Source organism: Aotus nancymaae, unplaced genomic scaffold (genome assembly GCF_030222135.1).
Source record: "Aotus nancymaae isolate 86718 unplaced genomic scaffold, 86718_ANA_hifiasm-v0.15.2.pri h1tg000019l, whole genome shotgun sequence".
NCBI classification, from domain to species: Eukaryota; Metazoa; Chordata; class Mammalia; order Primates; family Aotidae; genus Aotus; species Aotus nancymaae.
Genome location: NW_026988431.1, coordinates 42,524,397 through 42,536,439, shown reverse-complemented (window position 1 = coordinate 42,536,439; position 12,043 = coordinate 42,524,397). Strand labels below are relative to the sequence as shown.

General features: G+C 42.3%; 1 protein-coding gene across 3 annotated transcripts in view; it reads right to left on the bottom strand.

Moving 5' to 3' along the window:
• Window positions 1–9,173, bottom strand: part of GYG1 (glycogenin 1) — a 36,002-nt gene extending 26,829 nt beyond the window's left edge. For all 3 annotated transcript variants that reach the window (XM_012437118.2, XM_012437119.2, XM_012437120.2), the window contains exons 1-4: window positions 9,090–9,173; window positions 6,444–6,579; window positions 4,500–4,674; window positions 4,083–4,245 (exon numbers count right to left, since the gene is read on the bottom strand). In XM_012437118.2, coding sequence (XP_012292541.2) covers window positions 4,083–4,245; window positions 4,500–4,674; window positions 6,444–6,579; window positions 9,090–9,096 — 481 coding nt within the window. In that variant the 5' untranslated portion in view covers window positions 9,097–9,173. The remainder of the gene's footprint in view (window positions 1–4,082; window positions 4,246–4,499; window positions 4,675–6,443; window positions 6,580–9,089) is intronic.
• Between the last annotated feature and the right edge of the window lie 2,870 nt (window positions 9,174–12,043).

Here is a 12,043-nt window from a genome sequence, read left to right as displayed (position 1 = left end):
TCATTTCTGTTAAACATTATTGATAAACATTACTGTACTCTGCTTATGGGACTCAACGACCACTTAGAATTTGGAACACACAAATATAATGACCTCAACACAAATCCCAGATTCTCCTTAAATAAAACCATACCTAATATTCTGCCACTAATTTATTCTTTCCTATTTTCTCTTCTTTCTAGAAATTCCACTGAAGACCAAAATTCCAGTACACCAATCAAAAGTTTAGAATATTTACATTGCAGTAATCAAAATGAGTACAAGATTTTTTTAAGGATATTCTAAATTAGAAAATATAAATTCCTCTGACTTAGGTTTTTGAAACTAACATGTACAGATGAAACAGACAACAATTTTTAAGCACTTAACTCTTCAACTACACATGCACTCTTAAGATAGACAGGGAGAAAAGAAAGTAAACCTCAACTCGCATTCAGGTTGATTTCTTCAAACTAAAAGTCAAGTTCATCAGCCTCATTTCACAGACGTGGCAGAAGCAAAACTGCTGATTAGAGCCTACAATATTACGACCTCTCTCTTCCCCTCTTACTGCTAACATGCCCTAAAGCTAACCTTATCTTGTCACATCCTATACAATACTAGTGTAAAACTATTTCACAACAGCTATTGTTTAACTTTTCGTGAAACATGTAACTATAGTGATGAAATAAGTGCCAAGACAGTTTACAAATACAACAGTATAGAAGATTGATTCTTCTTTATGGAAAATTAGACACCAGCCATGAATTAGGTATGTAGTCACTAGTTCTAACTTCTAACATTCTAGAATTTGGGGAAGAAAGAGAAGTCAAGGTATCTAGTATAGTTTGCCATATTAGGATTATTTTCTTGGCCAGAGTCACAGAGCAGAGAGGTGGAGGGGCTATGAGTACAGGGCTGGTGATTAGAAGAATGACAGCCACATTCTTTTGCATGAGAAGAGTTGCAAAAGCAGCTGCAAATGCTCAGCCATCAACAGCCTGTGTGCTTGTCAGTGGACACCAGGCCCCAGCAGTTTTCTGCTGAACACAGGAAAGTGGTTAAAAGCAGGACTTGCAAGATATTCACACTGAGATACAGTTAGTCCACAAAACTGGTCTGACCTGAAAATTCTGGGACTTAAAACGGACTATGGGATGGTGCAGGGAGAAACTACAGTTGTGAGAAAATGAAGGTAACTGTGAAAGAAACACCTGAAAATGTTCATCAGTGCCTATGGCATGACACCTAACCAAAATTATTTTTTATATAATTCTTAATTTTTAAGATTTACTTTTACTATATTTATAATTTTTATACAACATATTGAAAACAAGAGGCAAAGGTTACTGCCATTAGACAAAGTCATTGTTCATAAAGAACTATTTTATTGCTATCAAGCATAAGTCCAACATGTCTTTATGTCACATGGTTCACACATTGATTCAAGTGGATAGCAAACCCCTCCAGAGAGAAGCAGGCTCCTGAGGTACAGAGCGAGCTTTCTTTGCTAAGTAAAGCTTAACACATATTTGAAGTGAAAACAATCTTTGATTTCAGAACTGCTAACTTATATTTCTGCTGAATTTAAACAACATATTGAGACCTAATTATAAGTTCTCAGCTGCACAGTTGACTTTTTAACTCTTTCAATTTCTGTTAACAGAATATTCAGTCCTTCACCACCAACGAGCCAGTAAATGGAATATACCTTAGAGGACGGCCAGCACCTGGAAACCTGCTGCTGAATAATGAAATGTGCTAGAGGCACAGACAGAATCTCACGGTGGTTTCAGATTCTGGCTGAAAAAGCAGGAAGTGCTTCCTAGTCAAGCGCTCTGCACACATCCAAGCTTCTTTTAACAATGAATAGGTTAATTAATGAGCTTCATATTCTCAAATTATAACCTAGATAATTTATCATGGCACACTACTGTTTGGTATCCAAAGTCTTACCTCTCAACAACATCTAACCGTTTTCTAGGTTAGAAATTGGATTCTCTTCACATGATTAAAATCATGTGGATTTCAGGCAGTTGGCAAGCCACAAGATGTACTTTAGAATGTGATTCACTTACTGAAGCTGAGAAGAGTTACACTGAATTTCTGGCAGGATTACACTTACTTCCTTCATTAGGAGAGGAGGTGAAGAGAGCTACACTGGAAGGTTAAGACAAACAATGGACTTCTGCTAAAAACACTCTCCTCTTCCTTTTATGCAAAGGCAACTTTCAGTATAAGCAGTAGAAATAAGGAATACATGTTTTGAACTTAAATACTAATAAAGCTTTCATTCCTTCTATGAGGGGAAAATAGCAGGAGCTAAAAATATGTCAGTGAAGTGAAGAAGTTTCATTTGGCCTGGACCATGGTGAACATTTAACATATTATTATTTTCTTACATTAAGGCTGCTTAAAACAAGACTTTGCTTCTTGTTAGATGCTGCCATACATTATGGTACAAATACTCCTGCTCTGTGTCAGAGCATGTAGAGAGCAGAGTTTCGCAGCCTCAGCACTACTGACATGCTGGGCTGGATAATTCTTTGTTGTAGGAGATCGTCTTGTGCATTGTGGATGTTTAGCAACCCCAGCCTCTACTCACCAGATGCCCTTTGCACCCTCCTCCCACTTCAGTTATAACAACCAAAAATGTCTCCAGACATTGCCAAATGTACTTTGGGGGACAAAATCGCCCTTGTTTGAGAACTACTAGCTTAGAGTATAAACAAGCTAAATAGTAAAACAAAACTGAGACTTATTTCCTTATTATTTTCAATGACATTTCAAATAGCCACAATTCCCAAATCCTCAGCCAAATAACTAAAAAGAATTCAATTTCTGTGAATAGCAACAATGAAGACCCAATCTCAGTTTTATGTATAATTTGAAATGTTTTAACTTCCAATATCTTCACCTCAGCAAGGTAACAAACGTATAGGTCTAATGTTTTCATTTTTAAAGTTTAGCATTTTGATTTTTAACTTTCTAATTGGTTAATGAAACTGAATCCTCATATCTGCACCCAGGACTGAATCTTTTGTCAAATGAGAAAATCTGTTTCTGCTATTTCCAAAAGATCTACTTCCTGCAAATCTCAGATCTACTCTTGGAAAGGGGAGAGGAGGAAAGAAGCCCCCGCTGTGTCTCCAGCAGAGCTCAGGCCTCTGGCCCATCCCCATGTGAATAGCACACAGCACTGTGCTCTGCCACAATGTTCACATCTGATAGTAAGTCACTGCTGGGAGGGCTTCTTAGAGAATGTCCTTCTTCTTCTCTATTCTGGGTCTTTATTCAAAACAATCATCAAAAATAATTCTTCAAAGAACTCCTTTTGCATATTAACTACTGGTTTTGTCCTGTGTGTTTTTGTTTTTAAAAACATGGCTTGTCACTATTTCAGCAATTGGCCTTAAACAAAAGCATTTCATTCGATCAACTTCTCCAAAAGATGTGAGGCCCTATATCACAGACAGAACCGTTATATAAATATAACTACAATTACATATATATGTTAAATAAAATGGATGCTGACTTTGTCAATATTCTACTTTTTAGCCTTGCAGATACCACTCTGGCACACAGCCTTACAGAGAATGAGAGTTTGGAAGCAAAGATTATTCACATAAACTTTCTATCTTCATTTTTATGTTGCCTGAGAGAATGAGACCCAAATTATCAGGTTTATTCCTCAAGTTTCCATAGTGACAATGCTTGATCCTCCTGGAATGGCTGTCAAACTCTCTTGAGCTTAAGTTTACTTAGGTTTAAAGATAGATGTTAAAGTTTTTCAGTCTTTTGAATTTTTAAACCATCATAGTACATTTATCATACTCCAAATTAGATACAGGAAGACAACTTAAAGGCAATCCTATAAAATTGCCTATCATAGTTTAGGTTAATCTTATGCATCCATAGAAAAAGATGCATGTACACATACACATACACACAATTTCCCAAAAGAGCACAACTTAAAATGCTTGAGCCACCTCTTGTATCTTCCAGGCAGAAGAAACCACAGCAATTATATTCCTGAGAAGAACAGCCCCTAGAAATTACTAATTATTAGCAGCTTTTCAGATATGAAGATAGCAGATACATACCATCAAAACTACCTTGCTCAGAAGCAAGATGCAACAGCTGATTATATGTTTCAACTGAAGGCTGATAAACGAAAACTCCGGAATTAAAGCAGTCAGGCCACCCTGGGTCTGGTGCTGCTGACAATTCTTCTCTCTCAAAAAGATCATCAATATTTGCTAGGACCTGATCAAAGGGGAGACAGAACATTAGAGAAATGCTTTTGCTGAGCATCCCCTTCTTAAGTTCTCCCTATGTCATTCAACACAAAAGATGATGACAGCTGTAAGGCAGCTGGGCCTCCTCTCCTCCTTCCCCTGACACATTTCATGACAGTGGTTCTATCTGAACTTTACTGTCAAGTCTTGACGGCATTCCTCAAATGCCTAACAGGTCTCCATTACCATATATGCCTTCTCTACCCTCAAAGCCACACTCACCAGAGTATCTGCATCCATGAATACACATTTTGAATACTGTGTAAGTGACCAGCAGTGGAGCTTTGTCAGCGTGACACCCAACTCTGGCCTCTTCATTAAGGTTAGATGAGCAGAATCACCACTGTCCAAGACATCTACCACGATGACTTCATCAAAGACTGTCTCTAAAACTTTTCTGTCAAAACAAAATCCAGAAAAGGGCACTTAGCATCTTTTCAGAAAAAGTGACCCATCTAGTGTAAAGACTGATGCTTTATTACCCTCTCCATCAATTACTAGAAGAATGTATTGATTTGGTAGAATATGTACCCTTAAATCTGCTCTAATTTTACTCCAGGACAAATTGTGTTTATTTGCATGTCCAGTTAACTTCACTAAAGTAGTAAGAACTGCTTATGGTGAGGATGAAATGCTCGTCTTAAAACATTATTATAGAAGCAATTGTTTTTCACTGTATCACTGAATAGCAGGCAGGTTGTGGCAAGAGCTTGCAAAAATGTGTAAAGGGCTCCATTTATTAGGTTGCCATTTTATAGAATCCAATATAACCAGCATTTATTATATGCTGAGCACTCTGTTTAAGTATAATGAGAGATTCACTTTGGTTTGTGAGGTACAACACTTCTCTATGTCCCAATTAAGTAAGGCTTTATTTTAGAAAGTTCTTGCAGGTGGATTAGTAGAGTAGACTTGGGTAAGACACTAAGTCGAGCACAAGAAAAAACACAGGATGAAAAAGTATCATCATTGAAAGTTTAGCATAACATCACAGATGCGGAACAAAACTGATACTGTATTCTGTCTCCAAAGCTGTGCAAAAATATGTTCCAGTTCACACAGTAAACTTGGTATTTTTGAGGAGAAATAGTTAGGAGCATCATTGGCCCAAGTAAATTGATGGTGGTGACGAGAAATGCAAAATGCAAGACTAGATCTGGTTTTTCAGACATATCCTAATAGACTACAAATTAGGGTACACACATTAGGAGACAGCCTTTTTGGCATCTTCCTAAATCACCATTTAGGAACAAGGTTGTTAGTGTGAAAGACACATGTATGTATATATAATGCCTACTTTTTAGAGACCCTTGGCCTGTGCTTACATTTTTTGGAAAAAAAAGAGTCACAAAAGGGGCATTTTCAATTTCCTAGAGGCAAGAAGACCACAAAAATAAACACATCACAAAACTGCTAGTGTGCCCAGATATTTTTAAAGTTAGTACTAGGGACTAGGTAGCTCATTCAGATACTTCAATTTTTTTCTCTCTTTTTTTCTGAGACTGAGTCTTGCTCTGTTGCCCCACTCGTGAGCCACGGCACCCAGCCCAGATACTTCAAAATTTAATTCCATCAGATCAAAGTGAACTAACCAATCACGAAGCAGTTTATACCCTTTAGTGTGGTTCCCCTAGTAAAACCTAGTTCAGAAAGCCCTTTGGTAAAGATTCTAGTATATTATATTGTAAATAAAGATCTTTAGCTTACAAATGTCAACTGGCAATGGAGAAAATAGCTACTTTTCTAAGTCACCTGAGAGTTACCCTAGTTTGCAACATGAAACAATGCAGCCCCTGCTGCATCTGGGGAAAGGAATGTCCATGAATTGTGACTGCATAAAGGTGCATATAAGCAAGGAATGCCTGGCACAGTCCTTCAGATCACCTAGGGAGGATGGAGTGAAGGAAGATGACTCCTTCCACTCCTAGTTGGAATCAGAAAGTGTGGGCCAGCACACCACCTTCCAGAAAAGTATTTAGTTGGAGTATCTCCCAAAAGATAGGAAGAGGTTTCAAGTCCAGAAATCCTTCACTCAGCATCTCTCATTTTTCTCTACCCAGTGCTCAACTCCTGAAAAGAGCATGGCCTCAATGTCCAGTGATGCCAGAAACAGGGAGAAGGATGTCAGAGCCCCTGTAGATGGTGGCGGGGCAGCAAGGTCCTCACCTCATGGAGTCTGAGACCTGTGGGGTGGCGAGCACGACCAGCTTCCTGGTGGTCCTGTGCTGTTTCAGAGATGAGCCCAATACCAGGGCACCTTTGGCGTAGGCATCGTTTGTGGTCAGTGTCACAAAGGCCTGATCTTAATACAAAGAAAAAAAAACACTCATCACAATATATTATCTGGAGAAAGCCTTTTTCCCAGGAACCCATTCAAACAGTAATTTAGCAAAACCAGCTCCTCTAACATCAACTTTCTCTATGAATAAAGCAGTAGCCTCTTTGGAAGAAAACCCCAAGTACCCACTTCAAGAATGGTTCAAGATCATAGCAGGCACATATGGCAACCTTCAAGAGGTTGATTAAGCTATTGAAATTAAATCCAATTTAGAGTCCTGACATGCTAAATTCTCAGACAAAACAATAGGTTAATACCCAGAGTTTGAACTCCAGGCAGTTAACAGATGGTAATGAAGAGATCAAGTCATGCATTTTCTGTTTCTTCTACACGGTACTGTAGACAGTGTTTTCAGCCAAGCACAAAACCAACTGTCAAATTCAATTCAGACAGTCTGAAAGCAGAGTGTACATTCTTCATTCTGGTGCTTATGTTTATGCCATGCTTCAGGCATTTATTTATTTATTCATTCATTTATTTTTTGTCACCCAGGCTGGAGTGCAGTGGTGTGATCATAGCTCACTGCAGACCCGGATTCCAGACATCTTATACATAACTGTTTCCACAACCTGGAGCAAAAGCTCCCCTGCCCCAGTATCCCTGAAGAATCACATTGACTCTCCCCTCAAATATCAGCACCTCAGAGAGATCTTCCGTCCCTGATGCTTCTATGTAAATAGTGATCAATCACTGATAGATTTGGAGATCACCTATGAATTCCTAACCAATTGCCTGCTTTTCTTTGGAGAAGAAAGAAGGTGCAGGTCCATTCTGCACCCTTTCCCTTCCCACCTCCACCCAACTGACACGCATCCCAATCTCCAATAATCACTTAGTTGCCACGTGGATTTTTCTTCCTACTGAACAGTCCCCACCCTCCTAAGACCCCTAGGACAAGCTTCAAGATTCTTGTCATTCCCTAGGACAATTCTGGGCCACGTTCCGTCTCCAAGAAACATTAGCAAGTTGGTGAGCAAGCAAATGCCTAGGACACTTCAGATCAAGCTCTGGTAGGAGTCATTTGCCTACCAGGACTTGGGACATTTTGTCATGAAGTCCTTCTCTTTCTGTCCTGGATTTCCTCATTCTCCCTTGCCTGTTTTCCAAGGTGGAGGCTAGAAATGGTGGAAATTCCACTGAGAAGTGAGAGGAAGTTGTGGGTTGCCTAGTGGACCAACGCATCCCTCGGCTGCTGACTTGACAGCCACCTTCACACATTTTATGGGGCCCTCTCCCAGGCCAGGCCAACCACTAAGTTGTAGGAAGACGAGTTCCCCAACCCACGGAGGGCCACTGGTTTCCCAGTCATTCACACTCTAGGAAAGCTCTGAACAATGGTGACACCTGTCCCTTGACAGGCCCAACAACATCTGCCTGTACTTGCTTCTATTATCTTCAGCCCATTATAATATCTTATGATGGGTAACACTGCAGTCAATCTGCACCAAAGATACTTAAACTGGGCAAAATAAATGATCATTTAACTCAAAGGAACTCCAGGTTCCAGGAGATCATGGAGAAAAATGTAATAAGGAGAGCAGGATTCAAGGATTTTAGGAAGCAAGGATATGGATGATTTCCAAAATTAAATAAGGGACAGAACAAATGCTTAGCACACAGGTTAGAACACCAGACTAGCCAACATTACAAATGACCAAGAAAGACCAATGACAGCTGGGTAGGAGTTTAATCTTCCTAAAGACGGCTGAACTCTGGGTTACACCTGCAATCTTTGCGGCAGTTCAATTGCTGTAATAACCCTGGCTATTTAGTGTCAATGACACGGAAGGACCAGCTAACTCGGAGCTTCCCAGTGCTGGGGCTGACTCGTGGAGTGGCCCGGACGCCTCGCAACAAGTGAAGCCAAAGCTTGCTCCCTCCCACCTGACGGGGCCCGCACCCCGGGACGCTAGTCCAACTCCCGGCTTCCCGCAACCCGGCCTCAAAGGCCTAAAAATAGGCTCGGCGTGGCGGCCGGGGCCGGGGCCGGGGCGGGCGGCTGAGGAGCCGGGCGGAGGCCGCGGTATCCCCGCCTTGGGGCCCCCGCTTCCCGGGGTTCCGAGCCGTCAGAGGCCAGGGTGGCTCCCCACGATGCCGCTGCGCCCCGGGACTCCCGCCTGGAGCCCCCAGTGGAACCGGCTCCCCACCCCCACACCGCCCTGCCGCAGCTGCTCTGCCCGCCGGCCCTTTGCCGTGAGAGCAGGAGGAAGGGCGAGGAGACGGAAGCAGGAACGAGGGCTTCGGCCGAGGGCTGGGGCTCCGCCCGGCTGCCCCCATCGCTGCACCCCTGTGGGCGGCGGGGCGGCCGCTGACGCAGGCAGAAGCACGCCCGGCTGCAGCTAGCCAGCAACTTTGCGGCGGTCTCGTCCAGCCGGGAACACCCCGGGGCTGAGGGCGGAGGAGGAGAAGGGAGGCGGCGGCTGGGCGGGGAGCCGGGGTCCCGGGGCTGGCGGCGGCGCGCTGCGCGGCGGTACCTGTCATGGTGCTGCCGGGGGCGCAGGCGGCCGGGGCAGCCGCAGGTTGGTGGCTCAGAGAAGCCGGCGCCGGGAAGTAGCGCGGCCAGCGAGGAGGCACCGCGGGAGCCGAGCGTCTGCCCCGTGCGCTCTTATAGCGGCCGTCACGTGGCCGCGCACGCTCTCGCTGCAGTCCGCATCCTCCCTGCTGCGCGGCCGACGGGGGCGGTAGCCCGCGGGGCTGCGGCACCCAAGTCCCCCTCGGCCCCTCCTCCCTCCCTCGGGGCTAGGCTGCAGCTGCCGCTCACCAGCGACCATGGTCCTGCTTCCCCGGGGCTCCTGACCTCAACCGCGCGCCCCCCTGTCCCCGCTAAGCCTGAGAGTTTAAGGGGGACTTTGGGGAAGAGTGTGGCATCAAACTCCCCAAGAAGCCAAGGGTTAGGGAACCTTAAAAAGTAAGCAAATAAACGCTCTTGTTAAAATCATGCGTCTGAACTGCTTGAATGAAAAATAAAGTTTAATTACGCCTTTTCAGAATTTCCGTCGGCCTTTATAATCATTCTTTAGTATACTCACAATGGTTTTGTAGCTTTAACCTAAAAAATATGGTGACTCTTTGGTAAATGTTATTTAAATTCTTGGAGCCATCTGCATCAATTAGGCATGTAAGTGCTTCATTTAATTATTGTACCAACTCAGTGAGGTGTTAATATACTCATTTTACAGAAAAGTTAAATTACTTTTCTTCTTCTTTTTTTTTTTTTTATTGTAGAGACAGGGTTTCACTATGTTGGCCAGGCTGGTCTCGAACTCCTGTCCTCAAGTGATCTGCCAGCCTCAGCCTCCCTAAGTGCTAACTTTTCTACAGTCATATAAGTGAAGAAAGTATGATTTAAACCCTGGCAGTTTGTTTACAGAATCAACCTTCCCACCCAGAAAGTCTTGGTGCCTCTTGTACACAGGGGCTCCAAAAAGGTTAGTAAATTATGGTAACTGTGGTTAGGTAATGTTTTGGTTAACCTGTTTCACAAGTCTTGAAATGGTCCGTTTGTCATTTTTCTAGGAAGTTGAGAAATAGCTTTAATGTGATCACATCCTTCTCTGCTCCCTATCCCCAGCCCAAACACAGCACAAGCCGTAGGTAGTTCAGTTCTCTGCAAACAATAATTGCTCAGTAAATGCTGAGTGAATACTGCAAAGCCATTTGGAAACCAATCAGGAAGTTGACATCAGTTCAAAAAGCAAAATAGATACTTAAGAATAACTGATTTATTTGCAAAGGTGGTACTGCTGTCCTCAAACCAATTATATCACTGTTTCCTCATGTGTTGGCCTGGATTGCCTACATCAGAATCACTTGGGGGCACTAGTTAAAGCGTAGATTTTGGGGCCTAAACCCAGACCTCCTGAATCAGAATCTTAAGGGTAGGTTTATTTTGGTGTAAAATTATTTTGAAATCCATGCATGGTTTTTTCATAATAAGTATTTTCTATGGTGTAATGAAATACTTTGTAAGCATAATCATTACATATTTTAATATAAAAAGCTGTTCAGGCCGGGCGTAGTGGCTCACACCTGTAATCCAAGCACTTTGGAGGCCAAGGCAGGCGGATCACCTGAGGTCGGGAGTTCAAGACCAGCCTAACTAACGTGGTGAAACCCCGTCTTAGTAAAAAAAAATTTTAAAAAAAATTAAATAAATAAATTTTTTTTAAAAAGCTGTTCAAAATATATTATTTGAAGAAAAACAGGTTACAAAACAAACAAAGAATCTTAAGGGTAGAACCTTAAAATCAGTATTTTAAATATCACTTTCCAGGAGCCTCTCTTGAGTTCTTTCTAGTCTCCGCACGCCCACCATGGCCTGGAGACCACTGATCCATGTGGGAGGTCCTCCCAGTTACTTGGCATTATGTACTTCCTTTGCAGGAAACAGAAAAGTGGAAGGGGTAATAGATGGGTTTCCACTTATTAAAAAAATATATACTTAGAAGAGTTGGAGCTCTTTAAGGAATACAAAGGCTATATTTTTGTGTCTAAGTGGGGAGTAGGAAAACAGACAGAGGTGCTTCTCAGTCTGATTGCTCTTTTTCAGACTGAGAGGTGAACTTGGAAGAGATTTCCATCTTTCACCCTGGAACTCTCCTGCCATCAGTGACCCTTAACCATCTACTGCTTGCAGCCCAACTATCTCAGGCTGGACTTAGCCAGAGATGTGGTGATGGGGCTGAATGGGCAAAGCCAGGAGGTAGAACTGGGGACAACTGGAAAAATGAAAAAGCTTCTCTTAGGAACAAGCTCCTCTCCGTTGCAACCCCCAGGACATTTAAGTAAAAGGAACAGTTACCACAGCCTCCCTTCCCAACTTTCATGTATATTTACACAAATAGAAAATTTACAGCTTTTACCACTTTGAATCAAATAGGGACATTTTGAGATTGCTACAATCTGTTCTTATGCATCATCTTAATATAGCTAATAATGACCCCACTGCCTACTTTTCCTGAGGCTATCCTGCATTGAGCTTCAGTCTGGTGTGAGAGCAAGGCCTCTCAAACTTTAATGTGCACACAGATGCCCAAGGATGTTTTTAAAATGCAGATTCTGATTCAGTAGTTTGGGGGTGGGTCTCTCACGTGGTCCCCAGGCTGTGGACCCACTTTGAATAGTGAGGTGCTCAAACATTTCAGACTGTAAGGCCTTAGAGGCAGTGGATAAACATTGTATAGTGAGGCAAATGTTTCAGACTTTAGCTTGTTAATATTTTTCCTGTGAAACTTGAACTAGTAATTTACTGAATCCTAAAAGAAAGGTTTAAGTTAAAAAACATAAGTTATACTCTACGTCAGTATGCATGACTATTAACCATTTAAACCTATGCTGAATTCATATATTCAGAATGGTTGGTCCAAAATTCATTTTAAATTGGCTTTGGAATGCATTATGTAATTTTTTGGCAGGATACTTACCTTCC